Source organism: Acomys russatus, chromosome 6 (genome assembly GCF_903995435.1).
Source record: "Acomys russatus chromosome 6, mAcoRus1.1, whole genome shotgun sequence".
Taxonomy (NCBI): domain Eukaryota; kingdom Metazoa; phylum Chordata; class Mammalia; order Rodentia; family Muridae; genus Acomys; species Acomys russatus.
In genome coordinates, this window is record NC_067142.1 from 72,986,278 (window position 1) to 73,011,710 (window position 25,433).

At 41.9% G+C, this 25,433-nt stretch overlaps 1 protein-coding gene across 1 annotated transcript in view; it reads left to right on the top strand.

Moving 5' to 3' along the window:
• Efcab2 (EF-hand calcium binding domain 2) overlaps window positions 1–25,433 on the top strand; it is a 72,066-nt gene that overhangs the window by 16,717 nt on the left and 29,916 nt on the right. Inside the window, exon 2 of the mRNA XM_051147981.1 lies at window positions 11,858–11,942. Coding sequence (XP_051003938.1) covers window positions 11,858–11,942 — 85 coding nt within the window. The remainder of the gene's footprint in view (window positions 1–11,857; window positions 11,943–25,433) is intronic.

Below are 25,433 nucleotides of genomic sequence, written 5' to 3' on the forward strand. Positions count from 1 at the left end.
TGGCAGCAGTGGTGGCATGTGTGAGCAGTGTGCATGTGCAGGTGCCCACGGGGGCCAGATGAGGGTGTCAGATCCTTTGGAATTGTAGTTGCAGGCAGTTCTGCTCTACTTCTGTGGGTGCTGGGAACTGAACCTGGGTCCTCTGGAAGAGCAGCAAGTGCCCTTAGCTGCTGAGCCATCTCTCCAGCCCCTCAGTAAATCTCTGTATTTGGTGTCCATATTTGGGGTCCATCCACAGATACCCACAAACTCTTCAGCTTGTAGATAAATTCCAGCCTTCCTTCCTGTGGCTGACTAAAAAGCTCGAGCTTGCCTGCATGCTGCTGGATTCTGTCTTCTAACTACATCTTATTAGACACACATTCGAGAGCAAACCACCGAACTGTTCCTCATGCCTTTTAGTTCTTTTTCTCTGAAACCGTGTTGTAAATTCTTCTCTTGCTCTTTCTTTCCTTCTCTCTCTCCTTTCTTTTTTCTTTCTTGGTGGTGCTGGGGAACAAATTCAAAGCCTCAACCATACTAGAAGCGCACTCTACCACCGAGCTACTTCCTTTCAAAAAATACTTTAAATGATTTTGGAAAGAGAGAAAAAAAAAGTTTAAGTTACTACAAAGGACAATCTTCTAAAACGCACATGTAAGAATTAGTATATAGTAAACACCCAGAAGAATGCATGGGGAGTGGAGAGTAGCAAGGACTGAAAAATGTTCCTGCCTGTTAATGTTTAAAGATACTAAAATTCTTATTTTATCAAAATAGATAGCCCTTCTGGCAGTGAATAGTGTACTAAGATGTATAAAATAGCCTGAGATGGTCTGTGCGATGCAGCCGTCATGCTCACTGGTGGTTCTGGCATTGTTTTAGCATCTGACCATTATATAACAGTGCTTATGTCCACATATGGTTCTTCCCCCTTTGGAAATGGGCATTTTATTTAAAGTAACATTTACTAGAACATTTGCTGAACATGCCATTTGTCCAGAAATAAATAAATAATTTTTAATATTGTTATTCAAGCTCAGAAAAATGCATAGAATTTATTGAAAACTATAGTTTTAACTTTATTTAATTTTATTTCATCAATTTAATACTTCTGGAATTAAATTAGATATAATCATGGATTAAATAGGTACACTTCCATTATTAACCAATCATGCTCTCATATACAGCAAAGTTATAGCAAGAAGTTGGTTATTTCTGGAGCAAACTTATGAATCATGGCATTATTTATTGACATGACTGATGAATCAAGTTAAAATAAGACTTTGTGGGCTGGGAGATAGCTGTCAGTAAAATGCTTGAAGGGACCAGAATGTGATTCCCAGGATCTAAAAATTTAAAAAGCCAGATAACAGCCAGGCGGTGGTGGCATAGGCCTTTAATCCCGGCACTCGAGAGGCGGAGGCAGGTGGATCGCTGTGAGTTTGAGGCCAGCCTGGTCTACAAAGCAAGTCCAGGACAGTCAAGGCTACACAGAGAAACCCTGTCTTGAAAAAAAAAAATCAAAAAACCAAAACCAAAACCAAACCAAACCAAAACAAAAAACCAAACCAAACCAAACCAAACCAAACCAAACCAAACCAAACCAAACCAGGCATCTGGGCATAGGCTTGTAATCCTAGCACTGGGAGTGGGGTTGTGGGGAAAGAGAGATGGGTCCCTGGGGCTCACTGACAGCTAGTCTAGTCTGCTTCTTGAGTCCCATGACAGTCGGAGACTCTGTTCCAGAAGAAAATAGATTGTACCTCGGTGTGAGTGCAGGTACAGAGGAACTGAGATTATAGGTGGTTGTGAGCCACCTGATGTGGATGTTAGAAGCTGAACTCAGGTCTGCTGGAAGAGCAGTATGTGTCCTTAACCACTGAGCCGTCTCTCCAGCCCCTTTGTTAGGCTGTTCTTTTTTGTTTTTGTTTTTTTTTAAAGACAGATTCTCTATGTAACCCTGGTTGTCCTAGACTTGCTTTTGTAGACCAGGCAGGCCTAGAACTCACAGTGATCCACCTGCCTCTGCCTCCCAAGTGCTGGGATTAAAGGTGTGTGCCACTATTACCCGGCTTCTGTTGGGCTGTTCTATAGAAGATTTTTACCCATGGTTAAAATTCTTAGCCTTATTGGAATTGTTAACACAGCATAGAAGGGCATGCAATAATGGCTAGTATTTAGAATGCTTAAACTCTGTCCTGTACGAATGCTTTTTACATTTGTTTGGGGAGTGGGACATGAAGGTCTTAGAGACTGCCTCGCTGGAGTTGTGCTGTCAGGAGGGCTCTGGGAACAGGTTGTCAAGCTCGGCCACAAGAACCTTCACCTGATGAGCTGTCTCTCTGGCCTTAAACCAATGCTTTTGAAAATGAATTCTGCCATTAAATTACTGCTGTGCATACAGATTTTCTTATCAGTCGTTAAGTAACACTGAGAAAGAAACGTGTCCTAGAGTTGAGAAGCTTTGTGCTTGTCCTAATGTTTTAAAGCAACCATTATTTCACTTCAGAATTTTAAGCAAACATTTTCATGTTGGAATCACTTGGAGGAGAAATACATGTCTGGAAATTTACTCTTGGGCTGTTACAATATTGCCAAAGAAAATGCTTTTTTTCAAGGATATATAGATTTAATGCTTGCCAGTATGTATATTTCAACAATAAAATGGATTGCCTTCATTAAAATGTGAATGTGTTGCTGGGATTTTTCTAGAAGAAATTTGCATTAAGTAATTGGCACTTTTATTTTTAATTATTTAATTTTTGTGTAAAACATACTCTATTTATTAGAATAATAGGAATGCTTTCTTATATATTTGTAGTCTCTGAGAAACAAAGAATTGTTTTCCTCTTTTACTAACCCATAGTCTATCTATCGTTCAGTTTACATCTTGAAGTGCCTAATTCAGGTACAAAAAATATTCACACATATATACAGCCATTAGCACTGTAAGTTTTAAGACCTTTAGGAAATCACAATGGTTAATTCTTTTGAACTGTTATTTAACTTAGGCCCCTTTCAAGCCACCTCACTTTTCCTTCCTTTCTTCCTTCCTTTCTTCCTTCCTTCCTTCCTTCCTTTCTTTCTTTTCTTTCTTTCTAAGACACTGTGTTTCTTGTAGTCCTGGCTGTCTTGGATTCTCTTTGTAGACCAGGCTGGCCTCTGACTCATGGAGATCCGCCTGCTTCTGCCTCCTGAGTGCTGGGATTAAAGGTGTGAGCCACCATGCCTGGCCTCCTCTCCCATTTCTAAGTGTACAATTTAGTGATATTAAATACATTCATAATGCTGTGCATTATTATCCACTGTCCATTCCAGTACTGTTTCCTCATTCCGCACTGATTGCCCATTTCTTTCTTTTTCATCTCTTGGCAACCATTATTATTTCTTATGTCTTATGTGTTTGATAGACCTCGTTTAAGTCAAGTTATACAATATTTGCCCTTTTGTATCCTCACTAAGTGCAATGATCTTCAAGGTTCAAAGTTCCCTCCCCTTTTAAGATTGAATAATATTTCATTGTTATGTGTGTGCCACATTCTGTTTATCCATTTGACTATGAGCACTTGGATTGATTTTTGTCTTTTGACTGTTGGAAATTCTAATCCCTGATTTTGAGTCATAATTGTTGGAGCAATAGAAGTGTTTAAATTTTTGAAAGAGGAAGGCAGGGGGAACAGGAAGATACAAGTGAGGGGATAAAAATTGAGATGTAATCTGAATAAATTATTTAAATGAAAAAATTTGCGAGGAGTTGCCATATTGTTTTATTTATAGCATCTGCACCATTTTATATTCCCAGAAGCAATTCACAAGGATTTTTAAATTTTCTACATTTACATAGTCTGTATTATTTATCTGTGCTCCTATAACAAAATATTGACATTATAAAGAACTGGAATTTATTTCCTGAAAGGTCCAGGGATTGGGAAGTTTGTGATCAAATCACCAGCATGTGACAAGAGCCTTCTGGCTGTGTAGTCCATGATAGACAACAAGCAGGAAGGCAGGAGAAAGAGGACAGCAGAGGAAAAGAGGAGAGGGCAGAAGCTAGGAGAAGGAGGCTGTCTTATGGTCACTCTTGCTGTGGTGAAACACCATGATCAAAAGCAACGTGGGGAGGAAAGAGTTTATTTCACCTTATATATCCCGGTCACAGTCCATTTTGAAGGGAAGTCAGGACAGGAACTCAAACAGGGCCAGGACCCTGAAGGCAGGAGCTGATGCAGAGACCCTGGAAAGGGTGCCTCTTTCTAGCTTCTTTATGGCTTCCTCAGCCTGTGGGAGTGCCACCTCCCACAGTGATCTGGGCCCTTTTACTTCAGTCATCAATCAAGACAATGTCCCACGAGCTTGCCCAAGGCCAGTCTGGTGGGGCCATTTTCTCAGTTGAAGCTCCTGTTTCATAAATGACTCTAGTTTGTGTCAAGTTGATATAAAACTAGCCAACTCAGTTGATCCCTTGTTAACCTGACATGAAAACACGTCACCATTCAATCTTTCCTTCCCATGTGTCCTTAAGATGGCACATTAATATTAGTTTCAAATAGCCAGGCAGTGGTGGCGCACGCCTTTAATCCCAGCACTTGGGAGGCAGAGGCAGGCGGATCACGGTGAGTTTGAGGCCAGCCTGGTCTACAAAGTGAGTCCAGGACAGCCAAGGCTACACAGAGAAACCCTGTCTTGGGAAAAAAACAACAACAAAACACCCCGCCCCCCCAAACAAAAAAAATATTAAGTCTCTTTAAAAAATGGGAAAAAGTCTCTGCAGTGCTGTTGGGGCTACACCTTCACCAATGGCCCCTGCTGGCCAGACTTAGCTGCTTTCCACGACTCCTTCATGCTTTGTGGTTTTGTAGCCAGGGTTTCTCTGTGTAGTGTTGGCTGTCCTAGAACCAACTCTGTAGAGCAGGCTGGCCTAGTACTCTTGAGATCTGTCTGCCTTTGCCTCTCTGAGTACTGGGATTAGAGATGTGTGCCACAACTGCCTGGCAGTGTTGTGAGTTCAGGAATAGCCGCACACTGACCATTCAAACACCAGACTCAGACTGATGGAAGTTTATTGAACTCTGAACAAAACTGACTGGTTAGGGCCACAGGCTGGATTTGGGAATCTGTTTCTTTTTCTTTTTTGTTTTTTTTGTTTTGTTTGTTGTTTGTTTGTTTGTTTTTGAGACAGAGGTTCTTTGTGTAGCCTTGGCTGTCCTGGACTCACTTTGTAGACTAGGCTGGCCTCGAACACACATCGATCCACCTGCCTCTGCCTCTCAAGTGCTGGGATTAAAGGCATGTACCACCATGCCCAGCTTTCTTTTTGTTTTTTTGAGACAGGGTTTCTCTGTGTAACAGTCCTGGCAGTCCTGGACTCACTTTGTAGATGAGGCTGGCTTTGAACTCACAGAAAGCAGCCTGCCTCTGCCTCCTGAGTGCTGGGATTAAGGGTGTGAGCCACCACGGGCTGACTCAAAGGTCCTGACTCTTAGTACTGTAAAAGTAGCAGCTAAAATCCAAGATGCGTTTTAGAGAAGACAGGTGCTCAAACATAGTATCTTGTTTTTTTATGTAATAGGCATCCTGATGGGCATGAAGTGCAACCTCACTATGCCTCTGATTAGCCTTTCCCTAAACTAACAGGGTAAAGAACTCTGCATGCTCTGATTAGTTATTTGTGTTATTATTATCTTTAGAAATATTTACTCAAGTCCATTCCCTATTTTAAAATCAGGATATTTTCATGTTGAATTGTAAGAGTTTTAAAAATGTATTTGGGAATTCAGGCATGGTGGTGCATAGCTGTAATCTCAGCATGTGGGAGGCTGTCCTGGGCTACACAATGAGTTTGAGGGCAGCCTGGTTTCAAACTACGTATTAAAAATAGATTAATAAAACATAAATAAAAATAAATATATATGCTAGAGACAGGCTGGGGCCTAGTTCATAAAGTCCTTCATGTGTCCAGTAAAGAAGGCTTGCTGTTTCTCAGGATGGGGGCTGGGCAGGGTGGGTGGATGACACCATTGAAGAACTATAAAGCAGAAGTCATGGGATCCAGATTCTAGCTCCCTCACCGGAAATCCAAAAAAAAAAAAAAAAAAAAAAAAAAAATCAAATAGAAAGAAAAGAAAAATCACCCAAGCAAAATGGGACCGTGGTTTGAACAGCGGAATGGGAAAAGAAACTGACAGCAGGAAGTGGCCGGTTAGAAGTGATGAGCCTCTGAACACCAACTGTGTCAGTACAGCTGGAAGGGAACGGGCGACATAGTGCAGGAGAGTTAGTACATAGAACAAAAAGCCATTCATTGTCAAGTAGCACTTCAGACATGGCTCCTAGTAACTGAATGAGCCAAAATGATACATGTGAGGGAGGTGGGGCCGGGGAGATGGATGGAGTCAGGAATCACGTGATTGCAATTCAGATTGGTAGGTGGCATTCCCTGAAGGGATGGACTTTAATGGATCAGTAATTGAAAAGAAAGCTATCAGTCAAGCCAGATTATAGGGAACATTACACAAACTAGTGATAGTGCAGTCTCGCCAGCAATATCACTTCATAGATATGGGAAGGAGTGGGAACGATAGAGAGACTATTGAAAAATATACATATATACACATTAAATGGAGTACATAAACTTTCATGAAATTTTAGGTTGAAGGAAGTAGCAAAGACATTTAGGGACAGATGGAAACATTTGAATATGGGATAGACACTAGATGACTATAGAGAATTTGCTTATTTTTCGAGGACATAAAATAGCATTGAGATTATATAGGAGACTGCCCTTATTTTTAGAAGATGCATGTTGAAGTATTCAGGGGTAAAGTTTTATTGTGCCTGCCATTACATAGAATGGAAGGAGAACAGAAAAACAAAAAACAAAAAAACAAAACCCGGCAGTCTTAACAGTACTTCAATCTAGATGGTAGGCACAGGGCTGCTAAGTTTTCAACTTTTCTGTATGTCTGAAAGTGCCTTAATTAAAGAAATTGGAAAACACAAGCTATGAGCAGCAGGACCCGAGTAGCTTTGCAGAGCAGAATATAGCTAGTGATTATTTGAGGAGTAGGATGGGCAAAAGGCAGGAGGTGAGTCTCAAGTCTCTGACGTAGTTGATGCAGAGGTTAATGAAAACGTTGAAGGTGATTGATTACCTTGGGCCACAGATGGTTTATCACTCAAAGCATAGCATGGAAAATAGTATTTTATAATATGCTGGAATAATACCTAGAAGAGCTTTTAGACATTAATAAGCAGTGCTGGAGATAACTTTTGTTTATCTTGCTTTGCATATGCTAGGCAAGCCTGTAACCACCAGGCCTCATCTCTTTGTATTTATTAATTAAATAATAATAATTTATGCTGCTGCTGCTGCTGCTGCTGCTGCTGCTGATGGTGGTGTATTCTGTGGTGTATATATAGAGGCTAGAGAGACAGCTCCAGGGAGTCAGTTCTCTCTCCTTCCACCATTAACATGGGCTTCAGGGACTGAGCTCAGCTTTTTTCAGGCTTTCATGGTAAGCGCATTTACCCACTGAGCTGTCTTACCAGCCATTTTTAGTTTTTGAGACAAGGTCTCACAGTGTAGTTGAGACTGGCCTTGAATTCAAAAGCCTCCCCATTGGCCACAACATCTAAAATATTAACTTATTTTACTTAAATTTTTTTTTTTTGTGCTAGAAAGATGGCTCAGTGATTAAGAACATTTGCTGCTCTTTCAGAGGACCCGCGTTTGATTCCCAGCGCCTACCTTAGATAGTTCACATCCACCTGTAACTCTGGTTCCAGGGGCTTAGAGACACTCTTCTGTACTCTGTGGTCACCTGGGCTCATAAATGCATATGCCCACACATTTAATACAAATAAAATTAGTTTTTCAGTTGTTTTTTTAAGGTAAGCCTTCACTGTATAGCGGAGGAGGACTGTGAACTCTTGATCTTTCAGCCTTTACCTCCTGGGCACTGGAATATACATGTGTGTCGTTACCCATGGTTGAAATTCAATTTCTTCCCCTTGGGACAGGATCTCACTATGTAGCCCTGGCTGTCCTGGATCGCTCTATGAAGATCAGGCTGGCCTCAAACTCACAGAAATCCACCCAAGGGCTAGGATTAAAGGGGTGGGCCATGACATCTGGCTGAAAATTTAATTCTTTTTTTTTTTTTCTTTTGGTTTTTTGAGACAGTGTCTCTGTGTGATAGTCCAGACTGGCCTGGAACTCATAGAGATCTCCCGGCCTCTGCCTCCCGAGTGCTGGGATTACAGGCATGTGCTACCACACCTGGCTGAGATTCAATTATTGAAAAAAATTTGTACAAGTCTCTGAGTTTTTGATATTATTCCACCAATGAGAAACTTCACACAAAAATGTCAAGACATTTTTGAAACCATTAAAAATTGAAATTATTAAGATTATAAAATATTTTATATAACTTAACTGACAAATATAGCTTAATTTCTGGTAATATAAATGGTTTATTCATTCAGTTGAATTTTCTTATATTAATTACTTCACAGTAGTGCCAAGGGTGGCTGTGGTAACTCATGCCTGTAATCCTGGCAATCAGAAGAGGAGTTTGAGTTACCCAACTACTTGAGCCGCATAGTGAGGACTTGTCTTAAAACTGAGTAAACAATGTCTCCTATTAAAATAATGGTAAAGATTTAGTCTTTACACATGTACATGTTATCAGAGTGATAACACAGTGAGCTTGGCTGCCGTTCAAAGGGCACTGCAGCTACACAGGGCCAGAAATGGTTGATATGTGTGTCCATGAGTGTCTGTTACTCCCTTATAGAGCCATCAGCCTCTCAGTCCCAACTGGCTGCACTTGAAGATGAATGCCAGCTCTTTGGGTCTCTGGAATATCAACCTATTTCTCCAGTAGTTCCCTGAATTCCTTTCCAGAGTGGTAACAGAGGGTTCTCCTTCAGTTTCTGGTGCTTATGACTGGTAGGAACTTATGTAGGGCTTGGGATGTAGCTCAGGTCCCTGATAACTACACTGTAAACCAGGTGTGCTGGCACATGCATGTACTCCCAGCACTCAGGATGTGGTAGAAGGAAGATCAGAAGTTCAAGGTCATCCTGCTCTATAGTCAGTTTGAAGTCTCCTGGGATACATGAGACCTTGTCTCAATAACAATACCTTTCTCATATTCTGCACAACTTCGACCATTTTCTTTGTGTGCCTGTGTGCACATGCACACACATGTGCATGCACACACCAGAGGTCAACATCAGGTGTCTTGCTCAATTGCTTTCCACTTTATGTTTTTGAGCTTGGAGCTCCCTGATTCAGCTGGACTGGTGGTGAGCAAGCCCTAGGGAACTGTCTCTGTCTCCAGAGCACCGATCACAAGCATTGCTGCCACGCTGAGCTTTTCTGTGGTGCTGGGGATAGAACTCAGGTTTGCGTGCTTTTCACTTGGCTCTTTGCTGACTGAGCCATCTTTGCAGCCTCCTTTGCCACTGAATTCCAATGAAATGGGTGACAAATGCACAAAAATGAACTCAGGGTTAGAGAATGTATTGTAATAATGAAAGTAACCTAAATATTCAGAGGTAAGGGGTCTAACTAATTTTGGTAAAGACCTCCAGCTGAGTACCAAGCAGTCACAAAGACATACAATGTAGTATCTTTTGAGAAGGAAGAATACTTTAAGTGAAAGATTAAAGAACAATATCAAGAGTAACTAGATTTTTCGGTGATTTAAAGCTAATTTAAACTCGTCCATATTCTGTGCCCTGTGGTCTTTACCTAAGGTGGGGGCAGGTCTGAGGTCTCATTCCATGTTTGGTGGTTTTCTATTTGGGATAAATTATGCGTGTACTTTATCCTTCTCTTCCCTTCTGGGTGTCATAGTGTATACACTGCGTCACAAACTCTGAGACTTGATTACATGGCTGTATCAGCATGAACATTTGAGGCCTGGTGATGGCCTCCTCTTTTGTGGGAGGACCTAAACTCTCATTTGTGCTACGTCCCTGAGCTGCATCTCTAGTTGCCCCTTCTTCTACTCATCAAAACACTTTGAAGTCAGTCTCAACCCGCCCTTCCCCCACTGCCCCCTCCTAATATCAACTGTTAGCACATCTTAGTGACACTGCTTTCAGATTGTAACCAGAGTCTTGGCATTTCTTTCCATGTCCACTGGTCCCCTTCTGGGCTTAGCCAGTGTCCATATCTGAAAGAGATGCTGCAGCCACCTCTGCACTGGTCTCTGTGACCACCTTTTCCTTCTCTACAGGTGACAAAGGTGAAAAGACTATCAGGTCACCATAAAGCCTAGAACCTTCCAGTGATTTCTCATAGCATTCAGATGAAAGTTCAAAATCCTTAAGGGAAGCTGGGCGTGGTGGCGCACATCTTTAATCCCAGCACTCGGGAGGCAGAGGCAGGTGGATCATTGTGAGTTCAAGGCCAGCCTGGTCCATAAAGCGAGTTTAGGACAGCCAAGGCTACACAGAGAGACCCTGTCTCGAAAAAACAGCAACAACAAAAATCCTCGAGGGATTCAGCTTCACTCCCAACAGCTCACAACCTGCTGTCCTGCACTTTCCGTCTCTCTGCCTGAAAACTTTCTGGAGATGGTTACAGATTGGCTCTTCCTGTCTGCCAGCTGTGCCTGTCACCTTGTCACGGAGGTGGGCATTCTCATTGGGACTCTTCACATCTTTTACTATTTTTTTTTTCTTTCTTTTTTTAAAAAATTTTTCTTTTCAGTGTTTAAGGTCATGTAACTTACTGTATATGTCAGCAACTATGTAGATACTTATGTATCTTCCCAATAAAAGTAGTTGTAAGACAAGACCTTTGTGTCTGTTTTGCTCCTTTCTATGGCCTTAAGTTTGTGGAGTGAGTGAGTTCTCAGTAATATTTACTGACTACTTCACTATTCTGTGGGAGCGAGCTTCAACCCACACTTTGTTAAAGCTCCCTGAAGATGAGCAGGTGGGTTCATATGCCTCTTGCCCACCCTCGCCCTCCTCAAGAGCAGGCGAAGGTGAGCAGCAGGCCTGCTACTGTCAAGGAGATAGCGTTTGATGTCTTGTTGAACCAGCATGACACCCAAACTACAGTAGATAGAGGGTAGGCTGGAAGGTCTTCGCTTAGATCTGGATTTTGGCTTTTTGTAGTATATGCACTGTGCATTTAAGATCAAAATTAGGGGCTGCAGAAATTGCTCAGCAGGGAGATGCCTCAGTGACTGAAACGGCAAGAGGCAGTCCAAACAAGAGGCCCTGAGTTTGGATCCCCAGAAAACATAATAGCCAAGGGCCGCAGCACATCTGTAACTCCAGCAATGGAGGGGCAGAGACAGGCAGATTCAGGGGACTTCTTGCCAGTCTGAAACAGCGAGCTCCAGGTTTTGTAAGAGAACTTGTCTCAAAAATAAAATTGGCAGAGCTAGAAGGTGATCCCCTGTAGTGACCCCTCCCCCTGCCTGCATGAACAACACCCCTCACATATACAAGATGAAGACTCAAGTAAGCTTACTGTTATACCTCAGGGGAAATGTCTAATGTCATGACTTCCCCAGCATGAGGGACCATGCCAGAAAAACCCCTCCTGTCCTTAACTTGCTTTTGGCATTTCCAGAGGGCATGGCATATGATTTATAAAGAGACCAAGAGTGACTCACAAGTGACCAAGCTTCCTTATTCAGCCTTCTCCTTTCTCCTGGCATATACCTGGAGTCTCAAGCATTGAGACTGAAGGCAGCTTGGTCTACATATGCAGAGAGTGAGACCTGTCTCAAAGCAGACAGATGGTCAGACAAAACAAACAAAGAAACCCCCCCAAAGATTTCTAGTTATGTTACTGAGAATTTCATTTTGAATTAATAATTAATTTTGTTCACTTTGTCTTTTGCAGAGGCAACAGCGATAGAACTTCATAAGAAGATCAAAGATGCATTTGAAGTATTTGACCATGAAGGAAATAATACAGTAGATGTGAGGTTCGGAAATATTTATTGTTATAATTCTAAATTATGAATATAATTCATAAATAGAAGGGGAATTCCCCCCCAAACTTTACTTTGAGTTTATTGTGGTATTCAAAGGATTTATTTTCTTGTAGTCTGTGTTTTCTGTCATCTCCTGCCCTCTGGGTGCATGCACACTTATGCACACACACAAGCACACCACAGATTCTATACATATTACAGTCTATACACACACAGTTTTTTAAAGAAAGATTATAAGAAGTACATAGATATGTATTATTAAGACAAATAACGAGGAATAGTCATGTTTAAAGACTGATATACTCTCCAAGTAAAACAAAAATGGGCTAAACAGAGCATGGGAAATGGAGAGACATAATGGATACTGGTAGATTTGGAGTGGAGTACAGGTGGTGGTGTACACTTGTAGTGCAGCACTCAGGCACTAAAGTCAGGAAGATGATGAATTTGAAGCCAGCCTTGGCTATGTAGGGAGGCTATCATGGGGGATGGGGTGGGGAAGGCAGAGGAAATCACACAGGAGTCTAATAGAAATTGTGGGATCTGTGCCATATACAGCATGGGAAAGCCAGCAATCCATTCTCCCAGGAAGCCAGGCAAAATGAAGCTTAATTCACGATTCATAGTCTCAAAAACTTCTAATACTAAGGCCAGCAAAGCAGTGGAGAGTGATCTAAAGTACAGCAGACAATTGCTTATAAATTAGGGCCATCCATCACTTCCTGTACTAGCCAGGGGCCCAGGTGCTTCGGACTTGAGCCAAATTGAACCGGCAATATGAGATTTTAGTTATGCCTTGTAATGATATGGATTATTTAGTTTTTTGACCCAAGGTCCAAGATTAACAAGTGGAACAAGTTTCATGTCTTCATACGAACATATAAAAGCTCATGAAGTTTTGTTTTGTCCTCCAGTTTTGTGTGTAAGCCTGCTGTGATAGACAGCGTGGAAGGAGTAGTTAAATGTGTCCTCCTGTGTCTTACTTGTAGTGGGCTCTGCTAGTTACTTGTCTTGCTGAGACAAAATGTCTGATAGAGGCATCTCAAGGGAGGGAGGGTTTATTCAGCTCAGAGTTTGAGAGTACAGGCTGTCATGGCAGGGCTGTCGTGGCAGCATGAGCTTGTGGCATCTGGTCATATTACATCCATAGTCAGGAGCAGAGAGAGCAGTGTGAAGTTTAGCTCACTCTTCCCATTTTTGTTCAGTCCTGGATCCCAGCCTAAGGAAAAGTGCTGCCCATAGTTAAGGGGGTCTTCCCACCTCAGTTAACCTTCACAGGTAGGCCCAAGCTCAGGCATGCCCGGAGGCTCACCTAACCTTACTCCATGCTCAGGCATGCCCAGAGGCTCACCTAACGTTATCCCAAGCTCAGGCATGCCCAGAGGCTCACCTAACTTTATCCCAAGCTCAGGCATGTCCAGAGGCTCACCTAACTTTATCCCAAGCTCAGGCATGTCCAGAGGCTCACCTAACTTTATCCCAAGCTCAGGCATGTCCAGAGGCTCACCTAACTTTATCCCAAGCTCAGGCATGTCCAGAGGCTCACCTAACTTTATCCCAAGCTCAGGCATGTCCAGAGGCTCACCTAACTTTATCTCAAGCTCAGGCATGTCCGGAGGCTCGCCTAACTTTATCCCAAGCTCAGGCATGTCCAGAGGCTCACCTAACTTTATCCCAAGCTCAGGCATGTCCGGAGGCTCACCTAACTTTACCCCATGCTCAGGCATGTCCAGAGGCTCACCTAACTTTATCCCAAGCTCAGGCATGTCCGGAGGCTTGTCTCTTATTGGTTCTAGACCCTGCCAGGATGATAGTTGATATTAACCATCATGGGCAATGTGAGCCTGGGTTCAGCCATTGCAGTGGAAGTGTGTGAGAGCGTGAAGGGTGGCATGGTGGCACTGTGCAGCTCTGGTCACATCTCCTTCTATGGCAATGACTCTCTGTACAGAGTAAGAGTCTGGTCGGTGTGTTCTTTTGGAAAAATGAGTTGGGCAGGGATGGTGCTGGTTGTAGGCTTTGATGAGTAGCATGGAACATAAAGAACTATCTTGTGATTACAGGGACTAGATATAGATATAGTTCTTGCCCACTGACCTCTCCTTGAATCTGAATGGTTCTCATCCTGGGCCATGGGAGAGGTATTGTTAGAAAAATCAGGGAAAATATAGCTTTAGATGTGCTGTTTGGTTGTAGTCTCTGGGGATGGATTCCAAGGCCTTGTGCATGCCAATCAGACATTCTGCGGCTGAGTTACACCCCAGCACTACCAAAGCTTTGTGAGAAGGGAAAAGAGATAAAGCATGTGCTTAAGTTTTGCGTACTGACAGTCTGGCTGTCCTGTAGTTGACATCTAGGAGTTTTGTGTCAACTTATCATAATGTTTTTATTTGTGGGAAGGGTTAGCATCTCCAGGCTTGAAGACAAGGGACACGTATATGCTTTGCTCAGTGTCACACCAGGGCTTTTCCAGTTCCAAGTCGCTGACTGTGCCTGGGAGCATGCCTTCCTGCCCTCATTTTCCCACCCAGCCCTTCACAGTTTCCTGGCCTTGTCTCTTGCCTTTAGTTTTCTTGAGAGTAACAGTGAAAGGAAATTTCCCACATCCTGTAGAGTAGAGATGCCAGCCATGCCTTCTTTGGTACAGGGCCAAGTCAGGAGAAAGAGATGTGTTTATGGGCTGAAACTTTCCCCATTCTAAAATAATTTTATTGAGGCCTAAGGGAAAGCATGTGCTTTTAGCTGAGTCTACTCTATCAGATAAAGATGGTCACCGAGAGAAGAGCCATTGTTCTAGGCACTAGAATATTAGTGCTAAGCACATTTGAAGAGTTGTAAATGTATGGCTGCAGCTTTCTAATCTTGACTCCTTATGTTAATTTTTGTTTATTTGTTTGTTTTTCTTTTTAAACAGTCTTATTCTGGCCTTCAAGTAACTGTGTAGCTTAGGCTGGCCTCAAACTCATGGCAGCCCTCTTGCCTCTGCTTTGGAGTAGTGGGCTTCCAGCTGTATATGCTACTGTGCCTGGCTCCTTATATTGATTTATGTGGCACTTCGGTCTCATGCTTCTGGTGCCACTTTATAACCTGGATGTAAGGATAGAGACACAGAAACCCTTGTCCAGGTTGCACAAAGTGAGCAGCTAAGTTGGAGGTCAAGTTAGTTATTTTTTGTATTTTGTTGAGCAGCGTTCTCCAAGTTGGTTGCACCCAACCCCAAGAGAGGCCTTGGGAACACCGTGATGAACAGGGCCACTCTCTCTGTTTATAAAAGCAGTTGATTTGTCTGGAATTTATAATGGCTTATGATTAAAAGTGAAAGTCTAAATTTTTAACTTAACAGTTTATATTTTCTGTTTAAATTGTTAGGCCTACCATATAATATGCTACCTTTTATACAATTGGATCCCATTTCAACTGGCTTCTGGTCTATTTCGTTGCCTTCAGAGAGGGTCTCATTATGTGGTCCCGGTAGGCAGGAACTCTCTCTGTAGATCAGAGTGGCATCAAGCTCAAACAGATCCAACTGCCTCTTCTGGAATTAATATACTCTGCCCTACTTAACAATATATTTTTGATGATTAGTTCTTTGTATTGTCTATGGCTCTTCATTTAATTGTGCCAGTGAATCTAATATACTGAGGTAAGCTTCCATTAATTGATAATTTAAGATGCTTATAGGATTTTGCTTTAATAATCCATGTTGCAGAATCTGTTGGTGTGTATGATATTTTGCAACTGTGAGACTTTTTCTGTAGGATAAATTCTTAGGAATAGGTCAAAGTACCCAGAGTGTTGGTGCACGCTTTTAATCTTAGCACTTGGGAGGAAGAGGCAGCCGGATCTCTGAATTCAAGGCCAGCCTGGTCTACAGAGAAACGCTCTCTGGGCAAGCCAAAGCCAACCAACCAACTAACCAATCAACCAACCTACTAATAAAAAAATAAGAACTAGGTCAAAGTGCATGGATATTTTTGGTACATGTTGTTATCTTGAGAAGATGGTTTCCCATCTTGGCATGTGATGTTGCCTGTTTTTTCTCCCTCTGAAAAAGTTTGTCAAACTGTTAATTTTTATTTTCTGAATTATGAGCACCTTTACTTTTTGCTTTTTTCATTTTTTAATTTATTCATTTATGTGTGTGTGTGTGTGTGTGTGTGTGTGTGTGTTGCATTCCCAATGCATTCATGTGGAAGCCAGGACAACTTTTGGAAGTCACTTCTTTTTTTCCCCTGTGTAGGTTCCAGAGATGCAGCTCAGGCCTCTTGCCTCAGTGACAGTCATCTTTACCTGCTGACTTACCTTGCTAGACTATGAACACTTTTTCTAGTTCTTTTTTTTTTTTTGGTTTTTCGAGACAGGGTTTCTCTGTGTAGCCTTGGCCATCCTGGACTCACTTTGTAGACCAGGCTGGCCTCAAACTCACAGTGATCCACCTGCCTCTGCCTCCCTAGTGCTGGGATTAAAGGCGTGCGCCACCACGCCCGGCTACTTTTTCTAGTTCTGAAACCTATTTGTATCTCATTCTATTTGGAAAGGTAGTTTATGACCTTTGCTTATTTTTCTTACTTACTTATTTCTGGTTTTATAAGTTAAAGATTTTGGTGTGTGATGTAAATCATGTGTTTTCTTCCTTTGATTTTACTTGCTGGAATTCAGAAATTTAAAAACTATTCAGATTACATACCTTTTGAGTATGAATTTAGTTTTTGGAGACAAAAACCACTGCTGGCTGTTTGGTGGCAAATACGTCTAATATCAGCACTCTGAAAGCATAGACATACAGATGTCTATAAGTTTGAGGCTAGCCTGATCTATATGGTAAATCTCAGGATAGCCAGTGAGACCCTTGTCTCAAAAAATGTTTGGACATTAGCTTGCTTGTTATTGTTGGATTTCCTTGCCAGGCCCAGGGGCTCTCCACACACTAACCATGTATTTTATTTACCATTGAGCTATATCACAATCTGTGGAATTGCCATCAGAGAATAACTTTGGTTACCTTGAGTGTAATTAACTTATTAAAAATAAATAATAAAAATCAGAAACCTGTTTTTAAGGAAATGCTGAAGCCAAGAAAATATTTTTCTTTTTCTTTCTTTTTTCTTTTTTTTTTTTCGTTTTGTTTGTTTGTTTGGTTTTTGGAGACAGTGTTTCTCTGTATAGCCTTGGCTGTCCTAGACTCACTTTGTAGACCAGGCTGTCCTCGAACTCACAGTGATCCGCTTGCCTCTGCCTCCTGAGTGCATGGATTAAAGGCGTGCCGCTACCATGCCCAGCTTCTTTTGGTTTTCTGAGATAAGGCTTCTATGTGTCACCATGGCTGTCCTGGACATGCTTTGTAGACCAGGCTGGCCTTGAACTCACATTGACCTACCTGCCTCTGTCTCCCAAATGCTGGCTTTAAAGGTGTGTGCCACCATGTCCCACTGCAAGTATTTTTTTTTTTTTTCTATATGGCTAGTTTTCAAATTCAATTTGAAAAAGAACTGTAATTTTACCAAGAAATCTTACTTTTTGTAATTTGTTCTCTTGGAATTTAATAGAATAAAAGTATGCTAGAAATCAGTAGAGTCAGTCTTAGGCTCTGCCCTTGATTTTCAGAACTGCACTCCTTTTAACTGATGATTTCCCTTATCTATTAAGTTGAAATGATGGTTTCTGCCACACTTAAACATCAAGACCATTACTGTCCAGTCAAAAGCAGAAGTGAATTCTGATAGGTGTTATAAGATTGTATTGGATTGCGACATGTTCAACATACTTTATTAAACCAACTTAAGAAGTTGTGCCCACTCTGGGAGAAAGGGCTGCTCTTTCCTGCCTTCTAGCTACACTCCGAGGCTCACAATTGCATGCTTTTTAAAAATAAAAATAATTTGCTTAAGTGGGACATGGTGGCTCATATCTGTGATCATAGCACTTGGAAGGTAATGGCTGGAGGGCAGGAGTTCAAAGTCATCCTCAGCTCATAAGTGCTAGGCTAGCCTGGCTGCATAAGACCCTGTCTCAAAAGAAAAAATTGAATTTACGAAAGAAAAAAATAATTCCCATTGAAGAAACTGTGGAGTCTCAGATGTTTGTCATAGAAGACAACATTTACATTCAGAAGAGAAGATCTTGGGAGACTCTAGGCACACGGTCTACTTCAAATGTAGAAAGCACTGTTTATTTATTTTTTTTATTTTAAAAGATAAGGAAATCAATACTTTAAAAATTCCTTGTAGCGGGGCACAGTGGCATATGCCTCTAATCTCAGAATTCAGGAAGCAGAGGCAGGTGTATCTCTGTGAGTTTGAGGCTAGCCTAGTCTACAAATTGAGTCCAGGACAGTCAAGGCTACACAGAGAAACCCTGTCTTGAAAAACAAAAACAAAACAAAAATTCCTTGTATTCCTCCAAGCTATCTTATGAATTATTTTTACTTAAAAGATAGCCTTTTCACATTGTAACATTCACTTAACCTGTCTGTCTTTGTCTCTCTCTGTCTCTCTCTGTCTCTCTCTGTCTCTCTCTGTCTCTCTCTCTCTCTCTCTCTCTCTCTCTCTCTCTCTCTCTCTCTCACACACACACACACAGGCACTTGAGCTGCATGGGCACTAGGTTGGTATTTGTTGCCTTTGAAAGGCTTCAGGGGCTCTGTGTTTCCCGTCACTGTGGTGGCTGCACATCAACTCTGTTCAGCTAACATGCTGGTGACAGCTCCTTCCCTCCCTCTCTCTCAGGTTCTTCCCTGCTACTGACGAGTCTCTCCTGCCTGCCTCTTCACACTTGTGTCTGGTCACTCAGGGTTTCTACAGACTTAGAATCTTGTGTACTGGCTTCTCTGCTACTCTTCTCCCAGGTGTAGCTCTCTGTATGTTTTACTTGAAATCTTCCAAGGAAGAAAAGGGGAAATTCTGCTGAATTATTAATATTCAACAGAGGGTGTCTTTGTTGAGCCAAGCTCATGCTAGACTTCAGAGGCCTTTGCTGAAGGCCTAGAGCTATGTGACTTTGGGGTTAAGTAGCTACCTCTGGTTCAGTCAGTTGTGCCTGGGGAGACGGATCAAACACATAAAACACAGCAGTCTGTATGGAAAGAACGCCTTCACAGAGGGCTGTGCATTTGCCATGGAACTTCCTGCCTTAGTGACGTAATTACCTCCAAAAATCCTGGTGCAGTGGTTAAGCCTAAGAGACATTTTGCCCTCGTTTCTAGAGCAGCAGTTGTGAACTCACTGGTCTCTTTCCATCTCCTCCCTGGTTGTGCTAGTGATTCATGCCTGAGCACGCAGCCTGCTCTAACTTCAGACACCTTCAGAGATAGAAGGGGCTCAGGGCTGTGGGCTAGTAGCCATGTAACTGAGTCTTTGTTGGTGGAATTGGAATGTGGGGCAGGTGATGTGTGCCACTTCAAGCACATATCAAGTTGGGTGGAGTTATTAGCAAATCTTATTTTCCTTCTTATCTCCTCTTCTTCCTTTCTTTTTATATGCCTTCCCCCCCTTTTTCCTCACCCCTCCCTCCCACCTCCTCTCCTGGCATCTCTTTCTTAGGCTAGGAATCTGATGAAAGGCCTTGTGAATGGTAGGTAGACATGGTACCACTGAGTGTCCCCTAGTCTTTCCCATCCTTTCCCCGTGAGCTGACAAGCTGGTTCTGAAGTTTATATTCATCTGTAAGGAACTGGGGATAACCTAAGCAATTGTGGAGGTGATTGGATGCCTACTTCTTGTTTTCAAGATTTACCTCAGAGCTCTACTAATGGAGATGGTTCTTTAATTGATCTCCACAAAAGGTGGAGCTAGGATAACTGAATATCCACTTGTAAGTAAATGATGCCGTATCCCTCCCACATACCATGTAGAAAAACTAACTCAAAAGAAAAAAAATCACAGACAAGACCTCAAGTTATAAAACTCTTGGGGAAAAAAATTGGTATATGTCTTGTGACTTTGGATTGGATAGTTCCTGAGTGGGTGGGAGGCAACTAAGGCAATAGCAATAGCCTGTAATGTTTGGGGCGTCCTTTGGACACCCAGCAACCAAAGGAGGACTTCTCAGGTTTGGTGTTGGGGTTCTTGTTAAATGGTCTATAGCTTTTGGAGGGAGTATTATCAGCCCAGATGGGAAAATTTCACTTAAAGTATATGTTTATATTTATATAACAACTTACATGTGTTATAAGCATTCTTAGGTTGATAATAGTATGATTCATGCTAATTTTTCAGATATCCTTAATATTATTTTACCTTCCTTCCTCTTGAATTATCTTTTTCCTCCCTCCCCAGTTAAAGTCCTCTCATTTTTCCCACTCCCCACATCAGCGCACTTCCGCCCTGCATTTATTTTATATTGCTCTCCTTCCTGCCTACAGCAATGCCACGTTTTACTTTCCTAGTTTGGACACCATTATAGAGGGACCACAACTGGTCAAAGTGGAGCCTAGTCCTAATGATAGATCTGTTACCCAGCTCCTGCCCATGGAGCTCAGGGACCACTGTCGAAGGGGCCAGAAAGGTTGTAAGAGCCAGAAGAGCTGCAAGTTTGTCACGAAATTGTGTCTCCTGAAATGCCAGAGAAGCTATACCCATGATTTCTCACCAGCATGGCCGCCTAAACATGACCTGAACAAGGACAGCATTAGGAGACATGTTAACATGCAAGGGGCAATGCTCAAGAGGCCTCAGCCATAGACAAAGAACCCTAGGAGTAAGGGATGCTGAGAGTAGGAGAGATAGTCTTCCCTGGGAAGAGCACACCAGTTGGTTATCCAATAGCAAATGGTCAGTCCTGAAGACAGACGTGCAAGCAATGTTACACAGACTGAGCAGGTTGTATTTTCATATATTAGGAACATAGATGTGTGTGTGTAACAATAATTAAAGAAAAAGAGGGCATGAATTTGAAAAAAAAAAAAAAAACCAAGGGGGACATATGGGTGGGTTTCAAGGGAGAGAAACAGAAGGAAGAAATAACGTAATTATATTATAACCTTAAAAAAGTATTAAAAATCAACTGAAAATGGCTGGAGAGGTGGCTCAGTGGTTAGAAGCTGTCCTTATAGAGGACCCCAGTTCAGTTCCCAGCACCCATCCAGGTGGCTCACAACCACTTACAACTCCAGCTCCAGAGGATCCAACACCCCATCCTAGTCTCCTCAGGCACCCACTCACATAGACACATACACATAAAAGAATAAAATAAAAATGTAAAAAAATCAATTGAAATAAAAAGCAAATCAGACAGATCCTGGAAACTCTATCCATAGAACATGTAGATGCACTTCTCACCGCCTCCCCCTCACCCCAGTCAGAGTTTCTCTTGTGTAGCCTTGGCTGTCCTGGAACTCGCTCTGTAGACCACAGAGATCCACCTGCCTCTGCTGGGATTATTTTTTTGAAGTGTATATAATTCCAACACCAAAAACCTAATAAAGATTGCATAAAACAGCCAGGAGTATTGGTGTACACCTTTAATCGGAGCACTCAGGGAGGCAGAGGCAGGTGTATCTCTGTGAGTTTGAGGCCACCCTGGTCTACAAAGTGAATCAAGGACAGCCAATGCCCTGCAGAGAAACCCTGTCTTGGGGGCAAAAAAACCCCAAGGAAAGGATTGTGTAAAGCTACATTGAAAATTTCAAATAAAACAGTAGCAACAAAATCTAGTAAATTAATGCAAACTTTTTTCTAGAAATGTAAGAGTATTACTGTGTTGGACATTTATTAATATAGCACATTGTATTAGTATATCTAAGAATAAAAAGAAGCATTTGACAGAATTTAGCAACATGTTCATAATTTTAAGGTCTCAATAAAGTAGATGTTAGGGAAAGTTTCCTTAGCTCCATGCTGAGGTTCTTACTTAATGAGGAGTCATGTGCAGCATTTTGGTTAAAATGATGAACAAGATAAGGATCTCTACATTTGCCACCATCAACATCAGCAGCCAACACAATTGGGTAAGTAGTAACATGGATACAAATACTGGGTATGAAATGGTAGGAGGTAGAAAAGATAGGAGAAAGGAAAAACTATTTGCAGATATCTGACCAAATATCGAGGAAACCTAGAATTGATAAGAAAATTATTGCAAAGAAAAATAAAATTTAGTAAAGTAGTAAGATATAGTAGGCTGGTGACATGGTTCAGCAGGGAGAGGTCCTGGTGTGCAGGCCAGACAACCTGAGAGAAACACCTGGATCCCACAGAGTGGCAGGAGAGACCAGACTCTTGAGAACTGTCCTCTACCTCCATCTTCTCTCTATGGTGAAGGTGTCCTGTACTCAACACCACACCCTTTACAAGAGGAAACACATAAATAAATACATATTTAAAATTAATATACAGAAATCAGGAGCCGTATATTACTTTAAAAATTATTTATTTTTATTTTCTTTGGATTGTTATGTCTGTGTGAAGGTGTCAGATGCCCTGGAACTAGAGTTACAGATAGTTGTGAGCAGCCGTATGGGTGCTGGGAATTGAAATAGGGTCCTCTGGAAAAGCAAGTGTTCTTAGCTGCTGAGCTATCTTTCCAGCCCCAGGAGCCTTATATTCTATAAATAGTGCCCAGTTAGATGATGGAGGATCCATTTATATAGCAACAAAAATAGAGTTTATAGACAAAAAATGCAACAAGAAATATATAAATCAGACCATAGGAAAACCTATATGATATAAAAACAGAACAAATGGAATGAAACCATGTTTGAGGGATAGAAAATTTGAAATAATAAAGGTGTCAAATCATCCTAAATTGACATAAATTCAGCAAAATGGAAATGAACATTTTCTGTAACTTGACAAGGGGGGTTTAATGTACATATGAAAAAGTAAGCTAGAACAGCTAAGGGAACTCATAAAAAAGAACAAGGAGGCTGCTGTAGCTTTGTTTGATATCAAATGGTATTATAGGAGCTGGAGAGATGGCCCAGTGCGTAAGAGCACTCGCTGCTCTCACAGAGGAGCCTGGTCCCCACCTTGGAGAGGAGGCAGGACACAAGCACCTCTTCTGCTTCCAGCCACGGCTGCTCAGATGCACATATACATTCACACACAGAAAGTATGCATGGGGGAAGGGGAGGGAAGGGAAGGGAAGGAAAGGAAGAAAGAAAAGACTAGAAATAGTTATGTGAAGAATTAGTGGGAAGGAAATCCAAAAGTCTTGTGGAGGGAAGTGGCATTAGCATGTTGGGAAAGCAAAGGAGAGGGCAGTTGGCATGCAGGTTAGGGTGCAGAACCTTCATGAAGGTTGACAGGCCTGCAGAGAGCTTGCGGCTTGTGAGAGAGCGGGACAGCATGTCAATGTGTGGGCTGGTGTAGTGGCCCAGGCACAAGGGCAGCAGCCAGCAGTGCAGTGGCAGCAGAGCAGGGTGTGAAAAACCATCTTATTGCTATCATTGAACTTCTGTTTCTAAATTTCATGTTTTGAAATGCCTTTTTTCTTTCAAATTGATACATGATAATTTGTATATTTATAGGGTACATATGATATAATTATAAACATGTATACAATGTGTATTGATCAAATTGGGTAATTAATATTTTTATATTACATGCTTATCCTGTCCCTGAGTTTTTAAATTCTTCTAGATTTTTATACAATATATGGCGGTCTTATAAACTGTAGTCATGTTGTGTGCTGTAGGTGTAGAACTCACTCCTCCAGCCTTACTGTGTGATTTCCAGGCCTCCTGCCATCACCTCCCCTCTTCCCCTTCTTGTCAGCACTTACTGTTCTGATCTGTTCCTCTATGGGAGCAATGTTTTTAGGTTTTTCTATATGAGTGAAATATTGTATTTCAAATATATGATATTTATATTTCTTTGCCTGATTTGTTTTATTTAATGTCCTACAGTTACTTTGCTGCTGCCAATGACAAATTTAATTTAAAAAAATCAGCAAATATCATTCGTGTGTGTGTGTGTATGTGTGTGTGTGTGTGTATGTGTGTGTGTGTGTTTCCTTTAACCATTCATTCACTTGCTGACACACCTCAGTTGACTCCCTATCCTGGCTTCGTGTATCATGCTGGAGTAAACAGGACTGTGCAGATATGTCTTTGATGTGCTTATTTAGTGTCTTCAGCTATGCGGCAGAAGCAGGATGGCTGGATCTACAGTAGCTCCAGTTGTGGCCCTGTGAGGGTGTTGATAGTGTTCCCCACGTGGCCACACTAGTTTATATTCCCATCAGAGGTCTGTCAGAGGCTCCCCACCCCCAAGCCCCCAGCTTTTGATCCTTTATACTGTTTTTGGTAATTGGCATTCTGAGGGGTGAGATGACATCTCATTGTGGTTTGGATTTATGATTCCCTAGTGAGTAGTGATGTTGGACATTCCTTCGTATGTTTGTGGGCCATTAGTGTATCTCCTCTTGAAAAATGTCTGGTCAGATCACTGCCTTTAAAAAAAAAATTCAGAGACTTTTTAGTTGTTCAAATTCATCATATCTCCTAGACACTAATCCCTTTCCAGATACATAGTTTACAAACATTTCCCCTATTCTATACCTCTCTCCTCATCTGTTGTCTTTCCCTTTGCTGTGAAGTCTCTATTTGATATACTTTCATTTACCCATCACTGCTTTTGTTGGCTGTACTTTTGAGATCTTAACAACTACCACCACCAATAATAACAACAACAGTGACAACAGCACAAACCTTCACCTGTCCCTGTCCGGAAGTGTTTCTCCTTGTGTTTTGAAATTTTAAACTCCGATAGCTCAGAATCTGAGTTTGTCTGCAGATGAAGTGTTTAAAGAGGTGATTGGAGAGCCGGGTTTGGTAGCTCATGCCTTTAATCTTAGCACTTGGGAGGTAGTAGCAGGCGGATCTCTGTGAGTTCGAAGCCAGCCTGGTCTACAAAGTGATTGCAGGACAGCCAGGGATACACAGAGAAACCCTGTTTCAAAAACCAACTAATCAACTAAACAAAAAAGAGTGATTGGATTAAAAGCCTTGCTTTAGGAGAAGCCTAATCAGTCTCATCGGTTCTTTCACTGGTGCATGCCAGGCAGGTGGCTTGCCACTGGCTTATACCGGGAGAGACACTAGGGAGTCTGCTCAGAGACATGCCCCTGTGAGGACAAGTAAGGCCTCTCTCTGCAAGTTAAGCAGGGAGCTTTAGGTGAAGCCCTCAGAGAGTGAGAAAAGAAGTTGCTGACACTGTGTGCCCCTCCATCCCCCTATATTTTCTCATGGTAGCTTGTGTTTAGTGAGCTAACACAAGGACAAGAACAGTGATGATGGTGCGATTTTTTTCATAGCGCTTATCACTGACTAAAATTAGCTTGTACTTATTTGTGTTTTTGCTCCTCTCCTGGTTGTAAGCTCCAAGGCTAGAACAGGGACTCATCTTTCTCGTTCCCCATAGTAGTCACAACACTGACCAAAAGGAGCTGCATCATTAAGTCACGGATCCTGCCTCTGTAATGTCCAGCTTTTTACAGAGCCCAGAGTTCTTCTTTTGAGACCAAGACCTCTAGCACAGGGACTAA